Source organism: Portunus trituberculatus, chromosome 20 (assembly GCF_017591435.1).
Source record: "Portunus trituberculatus isolate SZX2019 chromosome 20, ASM1759143v1, whole genome shotgun sequence".
NCBI lineage: Eukaryota > Metazoa > Arthropoda > Malacostraca > Decapoda > Portunidae > Portunus > Portunus trituberculatus.
Genome location: NC_059274.1, coordinates 6395001 through 6414918, shown reverse-complemented (window position 1 = coordinate 6414918; position 19918 = coordinate 6395001). Strand labels below are relative to the sequence as shown.

Genomic DNA, 19918 nt, shown 5'->3' with positions numbered 1-19918 from the left:
AAGGCGTGGAAAGGAGGGAGCGTGTGGAGGGAGTGGAGTGGGACCCTTGTGCCAGGCAGTGTGTGTGATCGACGCTCACTAATTATTCTGCCGCCGCCACCGCCGCCGCTGCCGCCGTCTACCCTCTTCCACTCGCACCGGCACACACACACACACACACACACACACACACACACACACACACACACACACACACACACACACACAGAGAGAGAGAGAGAGAGAGAGAGAGAGAGAGAGAGAGAGATTCATTTCACATGACTTGGTTCTATGATGGCCATTTAGTGTGTGTGTGTGTGTGTGTGTGTGTGTGTGTGTGTGTGTGTGTGTGTGTGTGTGTGTTCGTAAATGTTACATTCCACCACAGTGATGGAAGTGATGATAACTGAGAGGTGGTTTTGTTGTGGAGACTGCTGGTTGCGGTGGAAGGTGTGGTATCATGACGATAGTAGCAATAGTAGTAGTAGCAGCAGTAGTAATGGTGGTAGCAATGGTGGTGGTATTATGGAACTTCATCACACAGTAACCCAGCTCATAATTTCACGGGAGCTGAATCACGAGACAGACGGACATACAGACAGACACAACGCACTCACTGATGCCTGAAGGATCCTGATGTGTCGAAACTGGGTAATGGCTGCCTTCCTGCGCCCTCACCACCGACCTGTTCTCCATTTTTACCTGTGATTCACTATAGACTCCTCGCTACTACAGTTTTAATGGTGTTTAGATCATTTTAGTTTTTTTTTTAGTCTTAGTTTTTATCATTTTACGGTTTGGTTTCGGCGCCATATGACCCTGGTAGTTGCGGCGCCTAACTTCAACCAATCAACGAATCAATCAATTAATTCTACAGTCTCACCTTATTTAACCAAACCCGCGTCACTGTATTGCCTGCTGTCAACTATCTTTTGTATTCGTAGTTTATCGCAGCTGTACATTGAACCTCGTAAACCACCTACATCAAGAGCCATACTTAAGGAATCTTGACGCGGTGTTTATATACTTTAATGTGCTTTTGTTGTTGTTGTTGCTGTTGCTGTTGTTATTGCTGTTGCTGTTCTTCCTATTCTTCTTTATACTCCTTTCTTAATCTCCTACAATCTTCTTTCCCTGATTGAAAAAAAACCCACGAGAAGAATTATTCCCTTCACTGTCGGTTTATCGAGTGTGTTGGAAACTTAGACTATTTTTCCCTTTCCTTATAATCTCTTGGGTAACGCTACGTAATTATGGCCGTGACGTTAAGGACTGAGGTTGTGTGTGTGTGTGTGTGTGTGTGTGTGTGTGTGTGTGTGTGTGTGTGTGTGTGTGTGTGTGTGTGTGTGTGTGTGTGTGTTGGAGTGAGTCAAGGAAACAGTCTGTCACTCAGTACTGCAGGAAGTGAGGCAGCAGTCGGAAACATACCAGAAACGCAAAGACAGACAGAGAGAGAGAGAGAGAGAGAGAGAGAGAGAGAGAGAGAGAGAGAGAGAGAGCAATGAGACGAGACAGAGAAAGTAAACCACACACACACATGAAAGTTTTATCCACTTTTTCCCCCTCTCACTCACTTCACCCTACATAAAACACTCACCGTGGGGCTTCATATCGCACCTTTCCTTTACCCTGCACCTGTACCCTTCACGTAGACGGGTGGGGGGAGGAGGGGGGCGTCGCAGTAATATCCCCGTTATCGAAGGCCTGAAGGAAGGAAGGTATGTGTCGGAGGGGAAGAAGTAAGGGAAGACGAGGGCGTGGGGAGGTTGGGGGTTTGAACTCACGTGCCATTTCATTCGCTTACCATGACTGTCACTGTATTATCTTGTACCGTGTCGTGTGTGAGGCATTCAGTCAGTCAGTCAGTCAGTCATTGGCCATTGTTAAGGATCGGGGGCTATCGTTATCGTGTCCCCGCCACCCGTGGATAAGATAAGACTGTTCTGTGGTATCGTGTGTGCGTATCGCGGTAAGGTGCGGCCAGTTAAAAGTAACCACTAGCTACTGTTACATCAGCTCCGCCTCTTCCTCGTACTCCATACCTTCCCACTCCGCCCACTGGAAAATGTGAGTCTAAAGCGAGAAAGTGTGGATTGTTTTAATGTATTCTATGACTGCCTGCCTCTCGTCCTTGTGTCGGCCCCGCCCCCAGGTGAACCATTACACATCGGAGTGGCATGTGTTACCGAGATTGATGGACGACCGCTCTTCCTTCCTGCATGGGCAGAGAGAGAGAGAGAGAGAGAGAGAGAGAGAGAGAGAGAGAGAAAGGGGGGGAAGGTAATGAAGTGGGAAACTAGAGAGAAATATGACATTAGTCCTTCGTTCATTTGACTTCAACATGCAACGAACACAATGACATCTGATATTTGCAGCAGCAGCAGCAGCAGCAGCAGCAGTAGTAGTAGTAGTAGTAGTAGTAGTAGTAGTAGTAGTAGGAGGAGGAGGAGGAGGAGGAGGAGGTGGTGGTGGTGGTGGTGGTGGTGGTGGTGGTGGTGGTGGTGGTGGTGGTGGTACATCAACAACAACAACAATGATAGCTGCAACAACAACAACAACAGTAATACTAGCTGTAAAGGCAAACACCTATTACCCCACCGTGGCTTAAGTACACATTCAAACAAACACGTACTCACATACACATTTTTTTGCTCCTTCACTGTTGCTATCCTTGAGCAAGTGACGTTTGGCGTTGCGTGCGCAGCGTGCTGGAGTGTCAATGTTGCGTGTGTTACTTGTGTGTTGGGGGCTGATTTAGTGCGTGACGTGCCTTGGAGGTCCCGTATTTACCTACCTGTTGCCCCCACCTGGTCCCCCTTACCTGTAACCCTCTATGTAGCACTCGTAATTACACATACCTGTAACCAGTACTTTCCGGTGCTTCCCCTGCACACCTGTACCTCACCATCCTGTATCCTGTATTGATTAGAGTTAAACAAATAACTCACCAAAGCAAATGTGTTGACTATCTCACTACTCTACATGCGTTCACCTGTAATCTTTTAATCACTAACGCCCACACCTGATACTTATCGCCAAAGCAAATACACCACATCAGCCCGCACGTGGAGATAACGCTGATTATTCACTATTATTATTTTATTATTATTATTATTATTATTATTATTATTATTATTATTATTATTATTATTAAGGTGGATGGCCATGGGGAGGAAGGAAAGAAGGAGGGGTGGGGGTGAGTGGCTCATGACGTAGTGGCTTGACGCAGGTTGTGGGGGGAGGGAAGGAGAGAGAGGAAAAAAGTATGAATATTGGTTTTATTGTTGTTTTTCTTTTGCCTGAGTCTCGGCGGCGTGTGTGAGGGCCGGAGTCCGTTATCAAGTTGACAGGTGGTGTGTGGAGAGTGATGGCCCGCTCGTTGTGGTGTTTTGGATCTATCATTATTATTATCATCTTTATTATTACTATTATTATGCACATGGCGTCCTTTATTAGGCCACAGACGCGTCCCAATCACCGTTTTCTTTGTTTGTGGTGTTGTTCACGTGACGATTCATTGTGTGTTCTTCTCTCTCCTGGCGGCGCATCTTGTTTGGGCCGCCCACTCTCGCCCACACGCCTGCCACGACGTGTCCATGACGAAAGGTGGGATCGAGAAGGCGGCAGGTCTGGCTTGCCAAGTTTGCCGTGGAAACACGTCACCACCACGCTGGCAGGCACGAGGCTCTGTGATGATAGGAGTGCCCGCCCGCCTGCCACCCACACCTCACCACGATACCTACACTTACTCCCACGCCCAGTTACACGCACAAGCACGCCCACTGAACCCTTTAATCCCCGCACCCACGCACTTGCACCACCACCGTGACTACAGCAGGTGTTGCCAGTGGTCCTCCTTCCCGGTCCATCCCAACACCAAGAGCACCTCACGCGGGGCTCAGGAATACCCTTGCTGCTTCACCTGACGGGCGCGGGAGGTGGTGGTGTCCTATATTTAGTGTCCGCAGGTGTTGTGTCTTTGTTATTGTCTTGTGCGAGGAGAGCATGACGGGGAAGCCATAAGGGTCATCAGGGAAGGAAATGGCTCGTGATGAGGCCCTGATGTTTCCAGTAGGTTAGTCACTACTCCGTATTTACCGCGGCCAGCCAGTGGGTCGGGAGGACTGGGGAGTGAGGATGGGGGGTGGGGGAAGTCGCGGGAGGCTGGCGGTGTCTCTCCCTCTCCCCACTCCTCCCTCCCCTCCGCCGCGACTCGCTGTAAACGAGGCGCCTCAGTTGGTCGTCGGTTCAAGGCGGGAACGGAAGCTGTAGTCTTTCTCTGAACGCGCGAGCAGTGACTGAGCCCCGCGCTGTGCTTGTTTGTGTTCTGCCCTCTAGTGCTACCGAACCGTGAGAGGCTGTGACACCACCATCAGGAGACGACGCTGGAGGAAGAGGTTCGCTATAAAGTGTTTCTCTGGCCCAATGAAGATCCCCTTTCTGAAGGAGTCAGCCCGAGTCAACATCATGGGTAAGCTTGCGCCTCCTCCGCCGCCGCCGCCTCATCACTGCCACGTTTATACTAAATCGTTAAGATAATACGGGTGTGCTGGTGCAGTTGAGTCACAGCCTTGCCCTTGTTCGTCCACGGGCGTCTGAACATCGTGATACCGGTTCTTTTTTCCTGTAAACGGTGAAGTGTAGAGTGTAGGAAGGTCTAGAATGTTGGTATGTAGGGTGCAGAGCGGCGCGGGGTGAAGCATGGTGGTGCAGGGCGAGCTTATCAGGACCTGAGTGACCTGACTTTGTCTCCAAGGGTCAGAGCGAGGACGGTTTATGGGAGAGACGACCTTGGTTCATGCCTCAAGGCGGAAGGAGTGGGAGGGGGGGAGACGAAAGGTAGGACAGGACGGCCAGGCCAGAGCGGAAGGAAGACTTACTGAGATGATATTACACACACACACACAGCAAGAATAAGTTCGAGTTTACATTCCTTCGCTCAATTTATCTGTCTGCGTAAATATGCGAGTTCATTTTCATCTTCTTTCCCAGCAATGTGGAAATTCATTCAGACAGGAGCAAAATACCCCGTCAGTCGCCAACACGTTGTTGTAACTTAGTAAGAAAATAATTAAATGTTTATTTTGGATGCGGAATGCAGCGTATCTTGAGTATCTTTAACTCCAGACGCGGGTTGATTGCTTTCTAAACCGGTGTAGCGACAAGAAAACTGAGACCCGCCCTTCGTTTCTTTCTTTTTCCTTCTCGTTTTCTTCTCGTGTTCCCAAGACGTGTTAGGAGATAAGGCGGAAGGAAGTGCACGGCCACGGTTTATCGAGATGCGCCTGGCTGCCCGTAACACCAGGTTGAACCAATAAACAAAGCTATTTTCTTCCCGTCCCTCCTTGCCGGGTCGCTTCTGACTCACCAGCCCATCTTTTTTATCACCTGTTCTTCCTCGGTGGGTTTTGTGAAAGTTAGAAGGTGTGTGTGTGTGTGTGTGTGTGTGTGTGTGTGTGTGTGTGTGTGTGTGTGTGTGTGTGTGTGTGTGTGTGTGTGTGTAACAGACTCATTGACTCTTGGGAGGCAAACTACTTGAGGTAAAAGGGTTTAGAAAGATAAACGCATTCAAATATAGTAGAGAGAGAGAGAGAGAGAGAGAGAGAGAGGTCAGTGCGGGTTGGCATGAGTAGGAATGAGAGAGCTGGCCGATTGTAACCTGACCTGAGGCCCAGCCAGCACGTTGCCTCGCCCACAACCCCACACGCTGCTTCCGACACCGCCCACCATGGAGAGAGAGAGAGAGATTGATTCGTGGGGTTTCGTTGTCGCCAAGAGTTGAGAGTTTTTTGCACATCTTCCGTGTTTTCTCGGCGTAAGCTGACATTGCAGTGACATGCCAGGCAAAAAAGTTAGCGCCATTCAATTCTTGAGCGGCGGGGAGGTGGGCGGGAGGAGCAGGATGAGGGGTGGGTGTTTCCCGCTGGGCTGGCGGAGCGCCGGGCTCTGTCCGTCCGGAAGTGCCCCTGGGCCCCTCGCAGCTTCCTCCTCCTCCTCCTCCTCCTCCTCCTCCTCCTCCTCCTCCTCCTCCTCCTCCTCCTCCTCCTCCTCCTTCCTACACACGATCCTCTCCCCTTTGTTTTGTTTGGTTAGTTGTTTGATCTTGTTTTCCCCCACGATGCAAATACACAGCGTCAGATTGAGCACATCCCTCTCCCTTCCCTGTTGTTCGCACCTCGTTACCACATTTTCCTCCCTCAGCCGTCCCAGCCGTCTCCTTGTTTGAGTGTAGGCAGCAGCTTATAGTTATGCTGGTCACGTGACTGGAAGGCCGCCCCTCAAGCCATGGCCCTCGGTACTCAACACCGCCGAGACCGTGTTTGAGATCGATATAAGTGTATGAACTGAGGGAGGAGGGAGCGGAGAGGAGGGCGTTGAGAGGGGTGGGAAGAGCGCCGCCTCGATGGAGCGAAGAGATCTGTAACCAAGTAGAATAAAGGTTGCAGGAAGGGTGACGGCGGAAGGAGGGGAGGGGAAGGGGTGTGGAGGAAGGGGAGAAGGTGGTGTCACGATGCTCCCTCGCTCCCACCCTCCCTCCCTTCATCCCTTCACACGCCGCACACTGGTCTGGGCCGTGTTTGGGTGGTTTTATGGCTCGTGACGTTTAGTAAGCTTGTTTCTGCAACTCTGCTTCTCGACACACGCGCGTCTGGCTTCCCAAGTTCGTGGAATTGTATGTTTGATCGTGCTGTGAGGAAGGCTGTGTTTAATTCGCTGCTGGCATGGCGTGGTTGGGAAGGCTGAGGGTGTGTTATCGCGCTGCGGGGAGGGAGGAAGGGAGGGATGAGAGGCAGGGTTGATCCCATGCATCGTGGTCTGAGTGGCGGCTGCGGGATGAAAGGGGGCGGAATGCTCTTGAGATGTTGCTGTCTGTTGTTGTTCTTCTCTCTCACACTGTCTTTCTCTCCCTTTTCTCTGATGATGTCTGTCTACTCGTACTTACTCCGTCGTCTTAGGCAACGCTCATCCTGCCGCAGTCTCGGTGGGAGCCCTGCAACCCTCTCATCGCGACACGTTTCATTGTTGTCACTCGGTTTTTGAAGTTGAGCCCGACACCCTTCTTGCCCCTGGATCCACAACCCTCCACTCTCCCTCCTTGCTCCTCGAGGGGGCGGAGGGGGCGAGAGTTATGGAAGCACCAAGGGAATGGGAGGGAAGGAATAATGGCTCTTTGGAAGGGAGATGAAACTGTGAGAGGGGGAGAGGGAAAGATGGTTGGGGCGAGTGACTCGTGGCTATACCAGACACTCTGAAACACCTTGTACTTTCACTGCATCTGCTTAACTTCGCTATATAACATACCAACACCACTACACTGCGATCTAATGAATAAACATCAGCAGCTTAAATGTGTATGTTGAGGAAATGCATTAATGATATAAGTGAAGGCAATAAGTGAGCGTAATCAGCTGGGGACATCTGGCAGGGGGATCGAGTTAATGTCCCCGAAATGTCATTACTGCTGATAATGGGGGACGTGAAGACATAAAGAAATAAAAAAATATCCAAAAGCGACGCCAGACGGGAGGAGATGAGGGAGGCTGGCGGGAGGGTCGTGCTGACAGGCCGCCCTCCATCCTCATAAGCTTACACAAAATATTTTTCAGTTTTATCCATTGGCGCCGTAAAACTCGTGTTGGTTCCCTCCTGCCCCCCGTCCATACCCTGCCAGCGTGATTGCCTCCCCTAAGTCCCTCCCATATACAAGTTTTGACGCCTCTACTGAAAATATCCACCGTCATAAGCCCGTGAAATATGACCTCACCTACCGCCCCCCCACCCACACACACCCTGACCTTCTCGTGTATGCGCCGCCGTTTTGATTTCGGTCCCGTGGTCTTCTATTTTTACAGTTTACTATGTTTCTGCGTCGTTTTTCCCGGTAGCCAACCACTACGCCATACTTCTACCCTAACTGATTTTTTCCCTCTTCCTCTTTTTCTCCACTCTTATTTCATGATGTTTTTTTCTGTGGTTACATTTTTCTTGCTTTATATTTTTGTTCCGTTGTCTTCACATCACGTGCTCTCATGTCTGCTGTGCATCATACATCCCACCAACATATTTGTCTGTTTGTTCGTCTGTTTGTTCTATGTTATGTCTAATTTTATTTTTACATTATGCCAGATTTTCATGTTAACTTCAATATTCAGTGCACTTTTTTATTTCTATAGTATAGAAACTCCTGACTAGTGTTCTTGTTCAGATGTTGTAATGTCCATTTCTTCCTAACAGATGGCATCAGTGAGAACAACCCCCGTGTAATCGACGACGGCCGCGCGCGCAAGCTGGCCTCCGATCTGAAGAGGTGCTCCTACTACGAGACTTGCGCCACCTACGGTCTCAATGTGGAGCGAGTGTTCCATGATGGTGAGAACACGCCTTTTCCTTCCCTCCGCCCTTCCCCGCCCCTTCCCTCTACTTCCCTCCCCTTCACCCCTACAGACACGCCCCACACGCACGCGAACATGACGCTCAGGGCAGGGTAGCAAGGGAAGCCTGCCTCTCTGAACCCTGTCTCGTATCTTGCGCTTCACTATCACAGCTTTCCCAGATTCTCGAGGTTATTGTTTTCTGGAATGTTTTTTTCTTCCTTCTTTTTTATTGTTTACGTTGTTTTTTGTACCATCATTGGGGAAGAACACAGCCTTGGATACGTAAATGCTTTTAACCCCTTTCAGTACAAGGATTTTAGTTTTACCACGAGTTTTGGTTATGATTAGACGATTTTACTCCCATTAGGAAGGGTTTGTGGAAGTCAGAAGATTGATAAGCAGAGTCTTCACTATTTAAATCCTCACGTAAGTTTTTGAAGCCATATAGAATCTCCAAACAGTAAGCAGAATAGATATGGAAACGTGTCATAGTACTGAAGGAGTTGAACCAGTCTTGGGGGAAGGAAAAAGTGCATTCATTACATAAATATAGTACACATCATTACTTTCACGCCCCTTCCTTCCCAGAGTTATCTATTGAGTCTGTGTACTTTTGAACCAGTCTTCATTCATTTTTTTATTTATTTATTTATTTTTTTTTTCTACCATGTGGGCTTTTCACGGGAATTTATGGGCTAAAGGGGATACTTTTTTGGGGTACCTCCTATCTCAAAGCCCACCCGTTGGGAAACCGTTGCCCCGAGTGAGGAAGCCCAACCTACACTCGGACCGTGGACAGGATTCGAACCCGTGCGCTTGGAGACCACTCGGACTCCAAAGCACGCATGGTTCCACTGTACCAGATGATCCCTACGCTACAAAATTATAGTACAGATCATTACATAGATATAGCACAGATCAATGGTTTCACACTCATACCTTCCACATATTCATACCTGTTAGAATATCCAGCTTCTTCTTCTTCTTCTTCTTCTTCTTCTTCTTCTTCTTCTTCTTCTTCTTCTTCTTCTTCTTCTTCTTCTTCTTCTTCTTCTTCTTCTTCTTCTTCTTCTTCTTCTTCTTCTTCTTCTTCTTCTTCTTCTTCTTCTTCTTCTTCTTCTTCTTCTTCTTCTTCTTCTTCTTCTTCTTCTTCTTCTTCTTCTCCTTCTCCTACTCCTTCTTCTTCTTCTTCTTCTTCTTCCTCTTCTTCTTCTTCTTCTTCTTCTTCTTCTTCTTCTTCTTCTTCTCCTCCTCCTCCTCCTCCTCCCTCCTCCTCCTCCTCCTCCTCCTCCTCCTCCTCCTCCTCCTCCTCCTCCTCCTCCTCCTCCTCCTCCTCCTCCTCCTCTTCTTCTTCTTCTTTTTCTTCTTCTTCTTCTTCTTCTTCTTCTTCTCCTCCAAAGTGCTTAACCTCACCCATGAGTTACCAGTCTATTTTCATTGCCTTGTCACCAGCCCAAATATTTCCTGGTCACATCCCTTGACATTCCTTTCCACTTCTACAGACTTCATATATTTTAATTCTGCTCTCCTTACTTGTGTCACTTATTTTTTATGTCAGTTTAGTATTTCCAAGGTGGTGCTGAGTCATTTGGCATTACAATTAATTTCTTTTACTTTATGATTTCTATTGTTTTTGTTCCCATTGCTTAAGTGTTCTGTAAGCTAGACACTTTCCATACATAGTATCATATTATATTTTTCTGGTGATCATTTTATTGAATCATTTAGCATCATGGTTTAGTACTTTCACTTCCAGGTCCTTTTATTCTAACCTTGCTAAAATATAATGTATGCTTGATACTTTCCTTATTATTTCATCATCCTGACCATCTTAATTCCACCCACAGCGTGTTCCAAGATTGTGGCACAGCGTCTAAGTCAACAGGGTCTGACACCCAACAATTCCCGGCCCGGCACCCCGACTCACCTGCTTCGCTACGCCCCCACCAATAACGGTTACACCCCCGCCCCATACTCCAACATCCCCACGCCCCTCACACCCCAACTTACCTCAGGCCAGCAGATCACACCGCCTATCTCTGGTTCCTCACCTAGTCATGTTTATACCAACACCATCACTAAGGTAAGCTTGATTCAGGTGGTCATCCTGTAAGAGTTTAAGTTTATTGGTTCTATGATGTATACTTGCTCATCCTTTCCTTTCCTTTTCAGTCTTTGATACAAGTGTGATCTTACTCTAATGACTAAATGAAATACTGTATATAGTCTTGTATATACAGAAAAGAAAGCTCCTTTAGATTGGACTCTAATAATGTTTAACAATATATATGTATTCATAAAACTACTATGAGGCATTTGCATCAAGTAGTTATAGCATTCACACATCAGTTTTATTTCTTTGTGCATCTAGAGTTTCTAAAGTTACTGATGAGAGAGAGTACTGTATATTATATCTTTACAACTAGATGTCTCACATTCATATGCACTGGTATGTTCCAGTAGGAAACAAAACAACGAAACATGAGGCAGTTAAAGTTAATTTCTGAATGGATATTGAATTTAGAATCGGTGCAACAATGAAGAATACTTATGACTCGTACAGTATTGAATGCACATACAGTTTACTAATGGCTACCTCACAGTTACAAGCACTTGCCAAATCATCAAGCCAAAAACTGCCATTCCGGTCAAGAACACCTGAACCTCAACTTCAAGTGCCTGAGGAGGTACTACATATTCTCTCTTAGCTAAGTCTTGTACCAGCTGACTGCTCTAGTACATTTGCCTCCCTGCAATGAACACCTGCCAGTTCTGTGTGTAGTGTGTTCTAGCTTAGTGTCAGCAATGCAGAATGCAAATGTGCATTTTACTGACCAATGTAATTCAGCAGCAAGTATTGTATGTAGTCTGTCCAGTGCAGTAGTCATGGCCAATGCACATGCATTGTACTTGTTTATCATACACTTTGTTTACATAACATGTAGAATATGATTCCCCATTACCTATAGGAGGAAAATAGTGATTTAGCAAAAAAATGTATCTTGGTACAGCTAATTCATTTCTTTATATTTTGCAGAACTACATGGAAGATGTGCATGGGAAAGAAATCTCACTCCAGTACACCACCGTGAAGGTTCCCGGCATGAAGCCACGTGGTTCCAAGGTGGTAGGAGGCAGCAGTGGCAGTGATCCCCTTGCCTCAGATCTGAACACCCTCAGCATTAACCCCACAGGCACCCCGGGCCCGCCCCTCGCTGGCCGAGCATCTCTCACTGGACCCACACAGTCAAACAAAGACAAGGTAAATATATTTGGTAGTCCCATTTCTTACTTCCTTTTTTAAATATAAAACTATCTGTCTATATAATAGGCTCATATCCAAAACTTTAGAGGTTCAACTGAAAACTGAAATGTTTTGCCATTCCTGTACAGGTGACTCTCATGTCCTATGAGACGCTCCAGGATCCAGCAAGAGTCAACGGCATTGATTCCAGCAGCATCTCTTCCAAGATTGAAACGCCCAATGTCAAAAAGCGACACAGAAGAATGAAGAGCACTGGAAACAAGAATGCGGAGTGTGAAGGTAACGTGACATTCTGGTTGTGGTTTTGTCGTTCTGAGTTTTTTTCCTCTTTTCTAAGATGTGTCTACCTTTACCTGCTTGTCACATGTTCTTTAATCTTATAAGTAAGAATTCTTTCATTGCAGACTCTGATGGGTATGAATTCAGCCTTGTGTCACTGGACAACAAGCAGTGGCACTTTGAGGCAGCAAGTCAGGAGGAGCGAGATGAGTGGGTGACAGTCATTGAGCAGCAGATTTTGTGCTCCCTTCAGGGCAATGAGTCCAATAAGAGCCGGACCCGCCAAGCCCACCCCATTGATCCCCAAGCCATCATTACCATCAAGAACCAAGTCCCTGGGAACCTGAACTGTGTTGACTGTGATGCCCCCAGTAAGTGTATTGGGGAAAACTACTTCACTGGTGTAACTGGTGGATTTAGTTTTTTGTCAATATTTGTTGAAAAGGTTTTTTATGTAAATAAGAAGCTGGCAATGTTATCATTGTGGGATTAATATTTTTATATGTTCTTCGATCTGTATATATTTGATATCAGTTCCTTCAAAGGCGTAGTCACCAACACAATTGTTACCACATCAAGCCCAGATAATCAGGATTTATGGAAGAACTGGTGCCCACTTGCCATTTAGTCATCACTGATTTTCATTCATATTTATTTATCTATATTTTCTTTGCTCTTTGATTGCACCTTGATTGATACATGTGACAAATAGAAATTAAATAGTCACCCTATTTTGGGGATTAAGGTAAATACTTCAGATAATGTTTCAAGAAGAAAGTAAACATACTTGTTGGATGAAGCAACCCAACACTGGTTTCTCAATCTCACCTTCCTTGCCCTCACAGATCCTGAGTGGGCCAGTATCAACCTCGGGGTGCTCATGTGTATTGAGTGCTCCGGCATCCACAGGAACCTGGGCTCGCATATATCCAAAGTCCGGTCGCTGGACCTTGATGAGTGGCCGTAAGTGTGACTCTGACTTGTGTTGTCTCTAATAAGTGTTTCCTCATTCATCTTTCAGTAATGGAGTCTTCTGTACATTTATGTGAATAATTGTTTTATGTGATGTGAATGTTTGATCTTTTAAAAAGAGTGATCATTCTTGCTACTTACATTAAGTGTTGTGGTACTGGAAATAAGTTTATAAAGGCACAATGAAAAGTATTAGGTGTACAGCATTTTTAAAAATATTTATACACTTGCATTGATTTTCCAGTCGGAATATATTTTTGTTCATCGTGTGTGCAGTGTTCACAAAAGTTATGTACTGTACCTTTATAATTTTTGTTATAGGTCTGGCCCCGTCTCAGTCATGATGGCTCTTGGGAATGAAGTTGGCAACCATGTGTGGGAAGCGAATCTGCGAGGCCAAACCAAACCCAATCCTTGGTCCAGCAGGGAAGACAAGGAATGCTGGATCAGGGTCAAGTATGAGGGGAAAGAGTTCTTGGCTCATCCTCAGTCAAACATCCCTCTGAATGAACAAGTGAGTTTAATGAATATAGCCTCCATTGCACTGAGAAGTATTGTTGACTCCAATTGATTAGCAATCTATACACAAAATCTTGTACTATCTACATAGTGCATGCCTTTCATTATAATTCCCGGTGATTTAAGGCAGTAATTTTTCCTCATCCTCTGTATCAGGATATTTACTTTTAATATTCAAAGTTCTTGAAAATTCACATGAGGTGGAATCCACTCTCCGCTTCATATTTCTCATCCAAGTAGGTTCCACATCTTTCATTTCTTCACCTTCTCTCTCTAACTTTCCAATATTATGTAATTTCATGCTATAGATATTCACCCTCTGACATAATACTTTCATATATGGTCTTATCATATCATATTCATCTGTATCCTCCTGATAATTGAAGCATCTCAATATGTTTTCTTTTACTGCCACATCAAAATCTATTCTCTTCATTTTGCTGGATGCGCTGTGGTTAACACACCCACCACTTTCAACCCTGCTTGTACAGGAAAGATTGACCTGATATTTTATCTTTGCTTTTTAACTTAGCTTGGTAGAAGAGAGAGAGAGAGAGAGAGAGAGAGAGAGAGAGAGAGAGAGAGAGAGAGAGAGAGAGAGATCATTCATCACATGAGGTTCCTAAGACCATGAAATCAATGCTAAATATCAGTTATTGTCTACATTTGCTCCATCACTTCAGATTCATGGGTGATAGTATCTCTGGGATTATTACTTTTTTCTTTGTCTTTATTGATTTATAGTTGTAAACGTATTGGTATTTTATTTGCAGATTGTAGACTGTATGTGTCGTGGAGACACCAAGCGACTCTCGGCACTGCTTCCCCATGCCGGCGACACCATCAATAATCCACTGGCACCTCCACGAGACATGAGGACAGCACTGCACTTGGCTGCTGGCTTTCCCTCCTTACCCTGTGTACAGCTGCTTCTCTGGGTAAGTTGCTCAAGTTCATAAATATCTATATATATATATATATATATATATATATATATATATATATATATATATATATATATATATATATATATATATATATATATATATATATATCATCTATGCTTGAAAGGCTTAATATTGTTAGTAGGTCATGTTTATGGAGAAAAAAAAAATCATTTCGATGATGCAAGAATTAAAGAACATTATAAGAAATAAAAGTCTGATTAGAATACCTTCTGTATATTTTGAAATTATGGTTCATGAATATGTCATTATCATGGGCATTGTTAGGTTTACTTTGGGGCTGAAGCCCCCCTAAAATATTCTTAAGCCCCCCAAATTATTTTATGTATTTTTTTTTTTTCTGTTTTTCAAAAAGTGCAGACAAATTCAATATAAATATGCAGGAATTTGCAAGTTGCCTGATGAGCTTTTCCATGCAGCAACACTGTCCTTATGTGTTTGGGTTATCTCATGCTTACCAAAGATGACTATAGCTTTCTTCAATTTCCAGTTTCAACCATTTGTATTTCTTCATAGTTTGTGTAATTTTAATTCAGTGCCAAAAAGTTGTGAGCAAAAAGATTTTGGAAGTGCAAAAATTTTTCACTTGCACATCACGCACTTGCATTCTGTGAACCTCCTGGGGGCTGTTCTTAAAACCTAGTGATGCCCCTGGTCATCATTATATATGTATGTTGGTTATACATACATACATTCATGTTTAAACAAGTTCCTGTTAGATTTTTAAGTTTGAAAATGAATTCTGTTTGCAGTCCAATGCCAATGTGAAGGCACTTGATGCAGATGGACGGTCCATCCTCTTCTATGCCCGGAGGGCAGGAGACAAGGAAGTCATTGATCTGTTGCTGCAGAATGGTTGTCCAGACACCAGTCTGGTGGTGCCACCTCACACCCCTGCTCTTAGCCACTCCACCACCACCACCACACAGCCCTCTACTCTTCCGCGGAGGTAAGGCTCCATCAGTCGAAAGCCAGATCTTGATAAACTTCAAGCTAGTGTGATATGAGATAGTCATACTTTTCCCTTAAGGCAGGTGGAATGCATGACAGTCTCAGATTTCACCATATGATTGTGATCTAAAGTTTAATGCTACATTCCTGGTCTTGATTTATATTTATGGAGTTCACATTATGACTTAACAAATTACAATGTTTTTTTTTTTTTTTTTTTTTTTTTTTTTTTTTAAAGGTTCATCTTGGTTTTTCATCATTCATAGTCAGAGTCATCTAATGGCATTTTCAAAACTGTCCATTTCTTTTCTCATTCCTGTGTGTGTAGTGAGTCTCTTTAGGAAAGTGCTTCCTGAAATAATTACGCCAAATATCCCACATTGCTATTCCAAGTAGGCTCCCAGATCACACTCCGTATTAGAGGATCCTGAGGCAGCCACACCAGTCTCTAGGAGTCAGCTACTGGATAGTGAAGTATCCTCCCTCAGCTGGGGAGTGCTGTGTGGTGTTCCATCTCTTGTGTGTGGGACATCTGCAGCCCTCACCGTAGGCACGCATGTCATAAACTAAGATATTTTTTGAAAGTATTGGTGATTATTACAAAATTGTTTATACAAGAGATGTGCTCACCATACTACCATTTGTACACATCATCATCCTGCACCTCCCACTGTCATCACCTGTACATAAAGATGTCTTGAAGGATTACTTGTACCAAAGGTTGAATGCGAGTGAGATTTATAATGTAGATTTATGTATGTATGGTATTGGTTTAGTCACAGTGTATCCTGCTCAAGATACAAAATTATTAAGCCAAAGTTCATGTAATAATATTATTGTAGACACACCAGGAAGGTGTGTAAGTGTTCCACCGGCCTGTTGGAGGAAGAACATTCTCAGACACAGTTCTCAGTGGTCAAAAACAGATATATGGTCAGTAAACATGAGTTAACAGGAACCTCACATTATCAAGTAGTCTTTGCTACCAGTGAGTTAAAAAAGATATGGCTCATTTTGCTGGCATGTCAGATAAAAGACAGTTGTTATCCTCATCATCTTTTCTGCCATGACTGTTCTGACTGGTGTCTTGGATGTTATTTTCTTCCATCATTGTGCCATGTTCTTCATTGTTCTTTCATGTATATTTGTGTCTCTACTGTTCACTTAGAAGGTTATGACACGTACTGGGTGAGCAGCAACATGATATCATTTGATGCATATATCATATTCATTGAGAAAGAATCATTTTGTGAATATTGTTAGTGTACAAATTTGTTACTTAGCTATTGTCTGTAAATTTGTACATACATATATTATATATAAATATATATATATATATATATATATATATATATACTTTTCTGTTCTTCCTGCCTCTTTCAAAAAGGAAAATTTTCTTACTTGACATGTTTGTGAAGGTTAGCATTACTTTACATATTAATGAGGCATAGTATGCCTGTCATGAAAGTTCTGGTAAACCTGCTGTATTTTACTATTTAAGACACATGATTCATTCTTAGCGGTAGAAATCAGCAGAGTCCCGGCACAGACGCTAGACGGTACAAGCACATTCAGTCGTACCAGTACAGAAGCATCTCGCCGAGCTACCGAGACCGCGCCGACGCGCCATGGCAGCCAGTTGGTACTAGAGTGGAGCGGTACCGAGAGTGAGAATGACTCAATGTTACTGTCTTACCCATCACCACTCGCCTTGAGCCACCTCCACGCTGTATACAATTTGCTCAGTACCGTTTCAGCTATTTATCAGTACGGAAAATTTTATCAGTACAGCACCGTTAAGGCTGGTACAGGTATTACCAGTACTGGTATCCGAACTTGCCCACCAGTCCTTGAGCCGCGCTGCACTCGGCAGGACAAGGCGCTGGCCGTGAGGGACAGTGAGTGGTGGAGATGAAGATACCGATAATAGTGATATCTATAATAGCGAAGAGAATATTGTGTGTGTAACCTCTCAGTAATTAGAGGTTAACTATTTAAACATGGTTGAGAACACAAAGTGGACAGTGGAGTGTGGGTGCCTGCTAGTGACACGGACAGCCGCCGCCGAGCAGTCTTTGGCTAACGTAAGTAATATATTGGTGTAACTCCTCATTTCACGGTGGTGCCATGACATAACCTAACGTTGGTAACCTCCAGGACAACATATCAGTGAACTAACACCTGCACATACTTATAAAAACCAAATAATTCAAATCTTAAAAACGTAAACAAACCGATCCCCTGACCCGCCGCCTCTCTCTCAGCCATCATCTGCCTCATCTCTCACTCATTACAGGCCAGACAGGTCACAAAGTGGACCCATAGGCCTAATCTTTCATGTCAGTTGTTGAGATATATCCGCAATTATCTGATTTGTGTGCTATGGAGGCTCAGTGAGAAGAAGCGGGCCTACCCATGACGTCACGAGCCCCGGGCTGTGACGTCATCACCAGCTCCCGCCCAAAATGCCGGTCCCAGATGCTCGACTTCCAATATTATTTATATTTGTCTCAGTTCATTTATTTCGAGTCACAAGTGCCTTTTAAGGGTTTCTAATGATAGTTCGCAGTGTTTTACGTGTCTTCCATGCTTGAGTTGAGTGAAGTACGGTGATGTAGAGGGTGTTTATGACTTGAATGGGAGGGCCAAAATACGCACAAATTTTTACCTCCGCTATCTGTGATTTTTTATTTGAGGTTGTAGCGAAGTGTTTGTGTTTTCAAAAGATGGTTTATCATGAGAAAAGTGTGCAAGGCTCCTGAGAAGTTAAAGATGTGGACTTTAAGAATGATATGTAGTCCTGTTAATATTGTAAACAACGTCATTTTTAAATATTATTTTTCTAATAGGGCGAGTTGCCAGGTTTTGATATATCGAAATGATAGTCATAATTTTTGAAAAACGTTATCGATTCAGTTGAATGAAATTGGTGGGCTTTGAAATTGTGTTTAAGCAAGTCGAAGTTCTAATACTTTATTTAGTATATTTTTGAGCTATTTTTATTATTCCTTTTCTTGGCAATGTTTTTGTATTTTAGAAGTTCGTTTCGATTGATAACGAGTCAGAATTTTTATAACATTCGTGTCCAGCTGTCTTTTTGGGAATCCTCATTTTCAAAATGATTTGCGTAACGAATATATGTGACGTCATCAAGGGAGGGCCGACCCCCCACCCCCGGCTGGACCCAGGCCGATACCTGGCTCCAGGCCCGAGGTGTGTGGTGTGTGTGTGTGTGTGTGTGTGTGTGTGTGTGTGTGTGTGTGTGTGTGTGTGTGTGTGTGTGTGTGTGTGTGTGTTTCGTGTGAGGAGCCCACCAGCTGGAACCACTGACACCCAGCTCCCAGCTGGAGGGTGTTGGAAGGGAAAGTGGCTGTGTGTGTGTGTGTGTGTGTGTGTGTGTGTGTGTGTGTGTGTGTGTGTGTGTGTGTGTGTGTGTGTGTGTGTAATTCACTATGGTCGCCCGATAGTCACCCAGCCAGCCTTCCCCATTATGGAGCAAGCTCAGAGCTCATAGAGCGATCTTCGCATAGGACTGAGACTGTGTGTGTGTGTGTGTGTGTGTGTGTGTGTGTGTGTGTGTGTGCCTTATCTTTCGTTATGAGGGAGCCCACCAGCTGGAACCACTGACACCCAGCTCCCAGCTGGAAGGTGTTGAAGGGGAAAGTGGCTGTGTGGGGGTGTGTGTGTGTGTGTGTGTGTGTCATTTTCTTTCATGGTACTTAACGTGTGTGTGTGTGTGTGTGTGTGTGTGTGTGTGTGTGTGTGTAATTCACTATGGTTGCCCTGTAGTCCGGATAAGACTGAGACTGTGTGTGTGTGTGTGTGTGTGTGTGTGTGTGTGTGTGATTCACTATGGTCGTCCGGTAGTCACCCAGCCAGCCTTCCCCATTACGGAACAAGCTCAGAGCACATAGACAGATCTTCGGATAGGACTCAGACTGTGTGTGTGTGTGTGTGTGTGTGTGTGTGTGTGTGTCGTTATTTCACCGTTCTGTATACGTTTCATCTCTGGCGTCCCTCTTTATTATCCTGGTCTGTCAACACAAACTGCAAGTAATAGCGTATAGCGAAATGTGTCCTATTCTTAGCGCTTATTGAGCAAGGGGAAGCTATTATATGTAGGAAACACATAGCCCGGAGCAAAGCAAGGTGCCTCTATCGCCTCGCCTCTCCCCGCCGTGTTAACCCCTGCAGTAACATGACGTGTTTTCATATTTATTCTGGCTATTACTCAATGATTTTGTACAGCTTCACAAACGTATGTGAGGATTAAAATAGTGAAAACTGGCCATTAATCTCTGACACCGTAGACCCTTATTAAGGGATTAGACTCGAGCAAAATCGCCCATAAATGAGTGCATGGCGGTAATTCAGTGCTGGAGATCTTAATGACAACAGTGCCCACAGAGATAGATTGAGAGTTTATGGACGAACACAGCAACAACACAGCGCCTTGTTTTCACCCGACATGTTTCCACTTTCCATCGTTGTTCGTGGAGTGGCTGGCGAGAACAAATCAAGGTTCCTCGCAATTCTTTTACCTTGATTTTTGGGTTTGATTAGGCGATTTTATTGACATTAGGAAGGGTCTATGGAGGTCAGAAGATTAATGG

At 44.7% G+C, this 19918-nt stretch overlaps 1 protein-coding gene and 1 pseudogene across 1 annotated transcript in view; both read left to right on the top strand.

Moving 5' to 3' along the window:
- The window catches only part of LOC123506494 (centaurin-gamma-1A-like), a 227936-nt gene extending 211298 nt beyond the window's left edge, over positions 1-16638 (top strand). Inside the window, exons 5-16 of the mRNA XM_045258624.1 lie at positions 8215-8349; positions 10202-10437; positions 10958-11061; positions 11147-11213; positions 11392-11616; positions 11748-11898; positions 12024-12269; positions 12744-12861; positions 13192-13384; positions 14163-14327; positions 15107-15303; positions 15544-16638. Of these exons, the coding sequence (XP_045114559.1) occupies positions 8215-8349; positions 10202-10437; positions 10958-11061; positions 11147-11213; positions 11392-11616; positions 11748-11898; positions 12024-12269; positions 12744-12861; positions 13192-13384; positions 14163-14327; positions 15107-15303; positions 15544-15571 (1865 nt within the window). The 3' untranslated portion in view covers positions 15572-16638. The remainder of the gene's footprint in view (positions 1-8214; positions 8350-10201; positions 10438-10957; positions 11062-11146; positions 11214-11391; positions 11617-11747; positions 11899-12023; positions 12270-12743; positions 12862-13191; positions 13385-14162; positions 14328-15106; positions 15304-15543) is intronic.
- A 295-nt stretch (positions 16639-16933) lies between these two features.
- LOC123506493 overlaps positions 16934-19918 on the top strand; it is an 11211-nt pseudogene continuing 8226 nt past the window's right edge.